General features: G+C 43.6%; 1 protein-coding gene across 2 annotated transcripts; it reads left to right on the plus strand.

Moving 5' to 3' along the window:
• Window positions 1-2,683: 2,683 nt before the first annotated feature.
• On the plus strand, window positions 2,684-9,693 carry LOC125397295 (T-cell ecto-ADP-ribosyltransferase 2-like). 2 transcript variants are annotated; one of them, XM_048429573.3, is made up of 4 exons: window positions 2,684-2,754; window positions 6,483-6,569; window positions 7,018-7,729; window positions 9,286-9,693. In XM_048429573.3, exons 2-4 carry the CDS (start codon window positions 6,483-6,485, stop codon window positions 9,366-9,368), a joined length of 882 nt encoding a protein of 293 aa, XP_048285530.3. In that variant the 5' UTR covers window positions 2,684-2,754; the 3' UTR covers window positions 9,369-9,693. The 2 variants fall into 2 exon arrangements, with proteins under 2 accessions (XP_048285530.3, XP_087764778.1); XM_087908652.1 differs by lacking the exon at window positions 2,684-2,754 and adding an exon at window positions 2,765-2,895.
• The last annotated feature ends 441 nt before the right edge of the window (window positions 9,694-10,134 follow it).

Below are 10,134 nucleotides of genomic sequence, written 5' to 3' on the forward strand. Positions count from 1 at the left end.
AGATAGGAGCTCCTGTAGGTGATGCCAGACTTGCTAAGTAGTCTAGGCTGTCCTTGAACTTCTGATCTATCTGCCTGCAGCTCCTAAATGATAGGATTACAGGGATATAGGTCATCACACCTGGGAACTCTTGCACAATGTTCAGGTTTGCATTTCTCTCCCAGTAGGATTTTTGTGCCTTTAGTTCAAAATCAGTCATCAGGACCAGAAAATGATATGTTTTGTCCAATATAACAATATGGGATTATCCAGTAGTATGAGAACAAGCCAGAGCACTGGAGTCTGTGGCACCAAGATTGTCTGAGAGATCTAGAATAAAGAGAGAGCTAGGACCAGAGCAATTCTATCTATCTTCTCAGCCACTGAGGAGGCTTGAGGCCAAGACTTTGTGTCAGTCACAGTAACATAGCAAGACCCTGTCTCCAACAAGGAGGAGGAAGAAGGATAGGAATAGGGAAGGAAGTAGAAAGTGAAAGAGGAGGAGGAGGAGGAGGAGGAGGAGGAGGAAGGGGTTAGGTCTCTAACTTGTAGAATCTGAGAAAGAGACTTACCACCAAATATACACCAGCATAATCACATGCTATTCCAAGTTCTATTTCTGGGAAAGTTCAGTTATGAAAGCAGGATGCAGAAAAGGTTCCGGACGTTATTTTGGAGAAGCCACTTTTTTCCTCTTTCCTACACATGATGGGACAGAAGGTTACAGATTTTTGGTCACTTGTGAAGAGTCCAAGAATAAGAAAATAAATATGTAGATTTTAAAAATGAAAATGTAGAAATAAAGCTTTCTGTTATCTCCTAAGTTCTCAGCCTAAGAACCAGTTAATTCTAATTTGTTAATCTTATGGTATTACTTGCAGTCCCTTTTCTTGCTAAAGACATCTGTTTTCTTGCAATTAGTGACTTTCGCTGTAATCTCCTCTGAAACATACTTCATGATGGCTGCCTAGTTACCCATTGACCTTAGAACCCCCTCCCCTCCTGTGATCAGGGCAGGATCGTAAAAATTCCTTTGTTCAGAACTTAACCTACTATAAAAAGGTGGGTTCAGAAACCGGCCTTTGGCCATAGCCTAACAAACCATCTCTGGCTGTGATCTCAGCTAGCTGATAAGCTTCTGTACCACATGGTGCTTTTTATTTTTATTTTTTTATTTTTTATTTTTAAGTTTGCTTCTGGTTTTCCTAGGATCTGGTTTCAGAATAAAGTTTGCTTCTGGTTTATTAGAATTGGTGGTGTTCTCATCTTTGCGTGATCCCCCTGGACCCAACAACTTGGTCTGTTATGGCATTTTTCTACGTAACATGTCACCCAGTGGTGATGTCTAGAAACACAAAAAGCTGATGGATTTGTTATAAGATCTAGGACTGAAAGAAGCAGGTAGCTGCCAGAAGAAACTCTAAGATCAACACTTTGTTCATATGCTTTAGCCGACATACGAGACGACCGTAACAGAGGATAAAAAGCATGAGCCTTGAAATGGTCACCTCTCTTCACCTTTACATAATTCCCCTGAGGTGCTCAAGTGGTTTGCTGATGGTTTTGTTTTGTTGACAGGGTCTCACTCTGTAGACCTGGCTGGTATCAAATTCACAGAGATCCTTTGCCTCAGCCTGCCAAGTGCTGAGATTAAAGGTGTGAGCCACTACAACAGGCTTTCAGGTTCTTTGTGTTACATATTTTTCCTTAAACGGCCAACCTCTCCGCAGATGCAATAATTCCAATCAGACCAAATTAGACTGCATTAGAAGACACTCAGGTTTAATGGCTGCCAGCATTCCCAGGTCCCCCGCCCCCATCCGGGAAAACATGGAGAGGGGAACAGAGAACCAAAAGACCATGAAAAACCTGGAGACCACGTGTCCATTCTAGGAGACCACGCATTCATTCTCTGGAGGACAGTTTAAATAGCCTGTGGGAGTGGACTTGACCTTCCCTGGGAAGGGGTCACCATTTAGTGGGCTTTCTTGACCTTCCCTGGGGAGGGGGTCACTATTGGGTAGGCTTTCATGCAGGTGAAGTTTGGACTGAGGCAACTCCCAGGGGAGGGAGCTTATGCCAGGAGCTGTGGTGAGGCCCCCTAGTTAAACAATCCAGGCATTTTTGAATAAGGATGATAGGGGCTGAGGTGATGTTTTTAACTAAATATCTTTTAGACTCCTTGTATATATGAATGCCAGGGGGCTGAGGTAAAGCTCCCGGCCAAACAATTTCTAAAATTGATGTATAGGGCAAAGGTCAACAAACTTCTGCTTTCTGCAGTACCCACATATTGCACACATTAGTCTCCCCCCATCAGCCCAGTGGGGAGCAACAGAAAGGAAGGTCCTGACTCACTGTGGCACAGACAAGAGAAAAGACACAGGATGGGAATGCAGTTTGGTTGGTAGAGCGATTGCTGAGCGCACCAGGTCCTGGGTTTTATTTTTGCACAAATAAATCTAGTTTAGTGGGAAGAGAATCAGGATTTCAGGTTATCCTCAGCTACATGGCCAGTAAGGGGCCAGTCTGGGCTGATGGGACTTTGTCTTGAACAAAAGCAAAAAACGAAAAACTCAAAACAAAAAGTGATAGAGAATAGAAATGGTGTATTTAAGTAGTTTATCTAATTTAGGTAGTTCATAAACCATTTGGCTTTCAAACTAACCTGAAACTGAAAGTCCATTGTCCACAGAATAAAAAGGCCACATCAGTCCTTCTGTAACACTTGCTTTTAGAAGAGGCCAGAGACCCAGCCACCACAGATCTGCTCAGGTACCCCAGAATCTGAACTCTGTCCTCTGAAGGGAAAGCCTCTAAAGTCGAGGGGATACAGAGGAAAATCTGAGGGCTACCATGGGTGTAGAATTGTGGGTAGTGCGGCGGTGTCTACGACTCAAGGGTTAGAGCCAGAAGGTCAGTTCTGGGCAAGAAACAGCCAGTGTGGGGAGATGGGTCAGATCAAGATAAAGGAAAGACAGACAAGAGGCTATCAATCTTTCTAGAGACTTAAAAATATAATGCAGGACCACACAGTTTCTCTCCCAGGTCCTGTAGGAAACAACTGGTATCTGTGTACATAGTCTCTGATGGAAATACACTTCTTTCTGTACTTCCTAGGTTTTCAGGAAAGAAAAGGGATATTCTCAAATAATCTTATTTTTCTCCATACAAACATTCATTGGCTTCTATGATCCTCTTTGCTCTATTTATTCATTTTTAATTCAAGAATTTTAAAAGGTATGTTGTTGCTGTATGTCCCAGTCTAACTCAGATCTCAGGATCCTCCTGCACCAGGTCTCCTGTGTGTTGGAACCGTAGGCTTATTCTTTTATTTTAATGTAGGATCTTGGAGATCCATAAAGCAGGATGGAAGAAGAATGGGAGTGGGTGAGGAGAGAGGGGGTAGGGGTGAAGGAAAGAGAGAGACGGTGTTTTCATTGAGGTCCAAGGTGTTAGCTACATAATTTCCAGGGAGATTTTAATCGGCAGGCACAAATTCCAGGAGTTCATTCTGGGGCTGAGGTGACGCAAGCTGCAGCTTCAGTCTGTGTGGGCCGAGGGGCAGAGGGGCCAGTGAAGAAGGCTGTCTATACATAGCCATCCATAGGGAAGTAGACACCAGTCTTGTGAAAGGCAAATCTCCGGTTCAAATCACATGAGGAACTAGGGAGGGGAGGAAAGACCTGGAAGCTTACTGCAGGCTGGCTGAGCCATGCTTCCTGAATGAGAAGCCCTGATGCTGACTGACCAATGCTACAGGATCTCTTTCTACTGGCACCGCTATCTGGGTTTTCTCAGACATTCTGCCTTCAAAACAGAGTTTGAAGCTTAAGTTTTAAGACAATAAAAGGGGGAAGGGGAAGTTCTAGCTGAGGCCAGAGAAAGAGCTCGAATGTGGAAATGTGTGCTGTGTATTGAGGCTTCGCCGTTCAGATGCTTCCCTGGCGTGTACAATATCCTGGGTTCACCCCTCAGCACTGATCAATTGGGATCCATGCATGGCGTTACCTCCCCAAAAGCAAACTATGTACTGGAGAAATTTCTCAGCGGTTAGAGCAAGGACTTCCTCTTGTAGAGGAATCAGAGTTCAGTTCCACCGCCCATGTCAGGAAGCTCACAAGTGCCTGTAAGTCCTGCTCCAGAGGGCCTGACACCTTTGGCCTCAGAAGGCACCTGCACTGAGGTGTACATACACCCCAACCCAGGACTTGCAGTCATACTTGTCATTAAAAAAGAAAAATAAATATTTTCTTTTAAGCAAATTGTATCAGAATTAACTAACAAAGGAATCATTAGAAATGTTAAATGCATTGCTTTGAAACTGGGGTCCACAAGTCTCTGTTGGTGACAAGTTTCCACAAAACTTCTCATACAGTCTAACTTTAGGAACCTTTTTGAATAAGTAGCCAAATTCTAAGTGGCTCCAGGAGGTACTCAAAAACAAAGGAAAGTGCCTGCATTTCTATTTCTGGTCAGAGCTTAATTTTTCCTTTGTTTGAGAGTCTCGTTACATCCTAAGCTGACCTGGGACTTGGGATGCCCCTGCCTCCACCTCCCAAGGGCTATGTTGCTGCCATACCTGGATGTCTAAAAGGATTTTAAGAATTTAGAGAGGATATCTTATGTAGCTAACTATGGTTATTTTACAACAATTAATAATGGTTTAAAGTTGAGGACGTACGGAAGGTGGAACCCTCCACTGCAGGGTTGAACTCCTAGGTCAGTTGTTTCCGCAGTATCCCCTAGAGGCAGGGCAAGAGAAGCCAAGCTGTGGAGGAGGAACCTTCCCAAAAGCAACTAGTTAGCCACAGCATGCAGTTCCTCTGCCGTTCTCATGGTGTGGGGAGAGCCTTTATGTCAAAATGCTATTTCAAGTAACACAACAGGATTCGTTGTGTGTGTTGGGGGGGTGGGGAGTTTTCGTAATTTTCCAAAAGCCACAGGCAGGAATGAAGGGATGGGTTCACATCATTGAGCAGTGACCTTCCTTATCAGTCCATGACTTGTCTTTCAGTGTATACATTAAAGTTCTACCCCTCAAAAAGAATTGAAAACAATACATTTTCATAAGACACAACAATTAATAAGGTTGATGGTGTTAGTCTGCTTTTTTCATTTCATTTTTTTTTTATTTGTCTGTGTGAGCACATGCACCTCTGTGGGCAAAATCACACAATCTCTACCGTAATGGTAGAGAAGCCATTGCCACGATGAAAGGGAACACATGGCTAGAGGAAGTCAGAGAAACTCTGGGCACAGACTTGTTCTTCCCAGAACTGAACAGGATCCCACTTTCTTTTTTTTTTAATTGGTTTTTATTGAGCTCTACATTTTTCTTTGCTCCCCTCCCTACCTCTCCTTTCTCCTTTAACCCTCTCCCATGGTCCCCATGCTCCCAATTTACTCAGGAGATCTTGTCTTTTTATACTTCCCATGTAGATTAGATCTATGTAAGTCTCTCTTAGGGTCCTCATTGTTATATAGGTTTTCTGGGATTATGATTTGTGGGCTGGTTTTCTTTGCTTCATGTTTAAAAACCACTTATGAGTGAGCACATGTGATAATTGTCTTTCTGGGTCTGGGTTACCTCACTCAAAATGATGTTTTCTAGCTCCATCCATTTACCTGCAAATTTCAAGATGCCATTCTTTTTCTGCTGTGTAGTACTCCATTGTGTAAATGTACCACATTTTTCTTATCCATTCTTTGGTGGAGGGGCATTTAGATTGTTTCCAGGTTCTGGCTATGACAAACAATGGTGCTATGAACATAGTTGAGCACATGTCCTTGTGGCACAATTGAGCATCCTCTGAATATATACCCAAAAGTGGTATAACTGGGTCTTGAGGAAGGTTGTTTCCTAATTTTCTGAGAAATCGCCACACTGACATCGAAAGGGGCTGTACCAGCTTGCATTCCCACCAGCAATGCAGAAGTGTTCCATTTTCCCCACAACCTCTTCAGCATAAGTTGTCATCAGTGTTTTTGATCTTGACCATTCTTACAGATGTAAGATGGAGTTGTTTTGATTTGCATTTCTCTGATGACTAAGGATGTTGAGCATTTCCTTAAGTGTCTTTCAGCCATTTTAGATTCCTTTTTGAGAGTTCTCTGTTTAGATCTGTACTCCATTTTTTTTGATTATTTGTTCTTTTGATGACCAATTTCTTGAATTCTTTGTATATTTTGGAGATCAGACCTCTGTCTGATGTGGGGTTGGTGAAGATCTTTTCCCATTCTGTAGGCTGTCATTTTGTCTTGTTGACTGTGTCCTTTGCTTTACAGAAGCTTTTCAGTTTAAGGAGGTCCCATTTATTAATTGTTTCTCTCAGTATCTGTGCTGCTGGGGTTGTATTTAGGAAGCGGTTCCCTGTGCCAATGTGTTCAAGTATACTTCCCACTTTCTCTTCTATAAGGTTCAGTGATCCATTTGGACTTGAGTTCTGTGCATGGTGATAGATATGAGGATCCCACTTTCATTGTCTTGTATTTGTTTGTAGATGTTCTTGAAGTTGAAGATGAAATCTCTTTCTGGACTCAAAGATTCACATCATCTGTTCCTCCTGACTTGGTTGTTAGTCCAACAGGTGATATGCTCAACCCACATGCTGTTGACCTTGCTTTCCCCTGCCCCCATCTGAGTGATCTGTGGCTAGAGGATGTCAGAGAGCATGAATGTTGAGAAAGTAATTTAAGGATAGTATCAGTAAGATTGTTGTGTATGGTAAATATGAGCAGTATATAATGCTATACATATAATGAAAATGTCATTGCAAGGCCTGTTATTTTGTGTACTGACTAAAAATTTAATTGAATAAAGAAAAAAGTATAGTATCCATAAACATAAAATAATCAGAGACCTCAAGTTTGTCTTTCTGTAGCCCTCATAACACAATGAGATTGTGTCCAGGCATGTGCCATATATGAGGTCGGCATATGTGACGTCTCATGATGAAGGCTCCATACAGCACCCAGCATGCGCTGATAACTTAGCCAACTTTGCTAGTAACAAAGAACCCTACTTCTTCCTTTCAGGTGACAGGCCTGACTGAGCTTTCCAACCTGAACATGGCCCCCGATGCATTTGATGACCAGTATGAGGGCTGTGTTGAAGAAATGGAGAAAAAAGCACCCGAGCTGTTAATGAAAGACTTCAACATGAGCAGACAGTTAAAACTGGAGTGGGAAAGGGCAGGCCAAAAATGGGAGAAAATAAAAACCAGGATGAGCTATCCCAAAGGTTTCCATGATTTCCATGGAACGGCTTTAGTGGCCTACACTGGGGACATCCACAAAGATTTTAATGGCGCTGTTAGAGAATTCAAGAAAAACCCCGGTAACTTCCATTACAGGGCCTTCCATTACTACTTAACAAGAGCCCTCCAGCTTCTGAGTAACCAGAATTGTTATTCCGTTTATCGAGGCACCAAGGACAGGTTTCATTACAGTGGGAAAGGCTCTGTGCGATTTGGGCAGTTCGCTTCCTCGTCTTTGGAAAAGGAAGTGGCCCTTAAGAACTTTAGTGGTGCTGCTGGGACGCTGTACACCATCAACACCTGCTTGGGGGTGTATATAAAAGCATTTTCTTACTTCCCTCGTGAAGAGGAGGTGTTGATTCCAGCCTATGAAGTATATCACAAAGTCAGTGTAACACGAAGTGGAGAGGGGTATGACAAGATTTCCCTGGACTCCCCGCGAAGAGAGAAGAGCAACTTCAACTGCTTCTATAGCGGTTCTACTGAAACAGGTAACAGTCATTTAAACAGCTCAGGTGAGTCTGCGTCTGTTAGAGGTGGAGCTGGTGGGGGCCATCATGAAATGGAAGTCGGGGGGCTCCCTACCAGAAGACGCTGGCAGACCATGCGCACGGTAAGAGTGCCTACAAGGATGAAGGTAGCGTTGGTAAGGCCAAGGGTCACATACCTCAGTGATGGTGTATCAGAAAATGTTGAACACAGTGAAGGATGGCAGGACAAAGCTATTGCCGTGTCCAGCCCTGTGAGGAGTGAGCAGTGCTTCCAGTGGTATTCATCCATCCTTTCAAGACGAAGCTCCCCTGTGGCTGGGCGTCTCTGTGGATGTATATCCATCTTTCTTGTGGCCTGGGTTCTCCCTTTATCCCTTGACCACATTTCAATCTCTGCAAGCAAAAACACCATCAATTTTAGTTTGGTGATTACCTTTCAAGACACAGTTCAAGTATCACTATCATAGTAATCTTTCCTTAACACTTCCAGAGAAAATTGCTCTCTGTTATGGGTTTGGGATCAGACTCCATCATAATCTGTTTCAAATATCGTTAGCCTGTGACTCTTTGAAAGTTACCAGATATCTGTGCCTCAGTTTACCCATTTGAATGATAAAGACCCATATGACAAATATTCTAGGAGTATTAATTTGAGAATTAAAGAAAAGCATTCAGGATATATTAATTAGCGTGTAGATATCATCCCAGAAATGCTTCTTATTTTTAAACATGAAGAACCATGAACACATCTCAGACATCTGAGCCAAACCCATCCTGGAGACCTTGTCTCCACTGCCCACTACTCAGCCGCTGCAGTAGCTGGCGAACGCATATCCAGGCTCCACTAAATGTTGTTCTAGGAAGTTAAGTTTGGCTGAGAGGCCAGGGAGCAACCAGAAATGAGTTGCAGTTAGCCTGCCGTGTGCCGGGCAACCACAGCTCTGACTAGTTGGGACGCTCAGACGGCTGGAAACATGGAAGTCTTTGGAGCTGGAAGTGGAGCCACAAGAAGTGATCACAGGGACATTGTGCATTTGCACAGAGAAATTCTGCATTTGGATCAAGGCCTAGGAAAGCATTGACCGCTACCCAGGTACACATATCAGCTAGAAAGATTCTGTTCATTTGGGAGAAATGGTTGCTGTCCAGTCCAGGCACACTGGGAGCCACAGGTGGGTTCTATTTCACAACCGCTGGCATAAAAGGAAAACACACCGCTGTGACCCTAGACTCTCAGATAGTTCGGACTCAGAAACCAACCTCTTCTTGGCTGAAGAAGGAAAAGCTCTCTGAAGAGGAAAGATCTTTTCCTCCCCAGTCAGTGTCTTAGAGCACAGGACCCTGGAAGAGGTGGGATCCATCTGTTTGCTCGCTTCCTGGTACTTGACCATTTTAGGAATCCCCAGAAAGCCAGAAGAGCCTAGCCTGGCATAATGGCCCCCTAGAGCCTACTCTCCTGGGTTTCGAGATGGGTGAGAAGTCCTGACTGTTTAGGGGAGATACCTGTGTCTTGAGATATCCCACATGGAAACCTTTCTTTGTCCTCCCATCTACAGGAGCCAGAAATGGCTGTGCATTCCTGCTGCTTGTGATGCTACCTGGACTCCTGGTCTGGCTACTTCCTCTTGTTGATCTGTAGCCATTTCCTGCCTGCAGTTTTTGGGTCTGAGTGTTGAAGGGAGGCCGAGAGACAAGAACTTGGCTGGTTCTCTAAGATATATGGTAGAAGGAAGGGTGGGATCATTTTGGGGAGATCTACTTTCACACTCAATGGTTTCTGTAGACACCCTGGAACCTCCTGGGTCTATGGGTGAAACTTTACTCTCTAATTTCAGATTTACTGCCTTTTTATCATTACTGTTACGAAAAGCAATGTTTGTCTGTCTGATCAGCACTAACAGTTTTAAAGTATGCAATATATGATGAATGCTACAACTCAGAGAAATAAATGGTTTATAGCCACACCTGGCTTTCTGTGACTAGGTATTTGTCTCAGTTGTACTGTTTGAGAATCTCTCCTAAGGCATGAGGTCTGATACCCACACTGATGCAGCTGAGAAAGTTCATGTTGTGCATTTCTCAGAGATGCTCCTGTAGCGGGGGCCATGTTGTCACCCCATAAATGTTTTGCAAATGGAACTCCTTAGATGGCAAGGCCCTTTGGAGAGACCCATTCCTTTGGTAAGGACCTAAAAAATAATATTGCAAACCCCTGCGCTGATCCTAGGGAGCTCATGAGCTTCAGGTCTCTCTAACTTTCGCTGTTTATTCTGACAGTGACTCTTAGTTTTGCTTTGTTAGTTGTGTTTGTGCCTGAGTTTACTGGGAACAAAAACTTCTGCAGAAAAATTCAATTTCTCTGATCTGTTACAGAAACCAGTTTCTCCAGTTGCCCCTGGATGCCT

The sequence above is a fragment of the Myodes glareolus genome, chromosome 7 (genome assembly GCF_982192425.1).
Source record: "Myodes glareolus chromosome 7, mMyoGla1.1, whole genome shotgun sequence".
NCBI classification, from domain to species: domain Eukaryota; kingdom Metazoa; phylum Chordata; class Mammalia; order Rodentia; family Cricetidae; genus Myodes; species Myodes glareolus.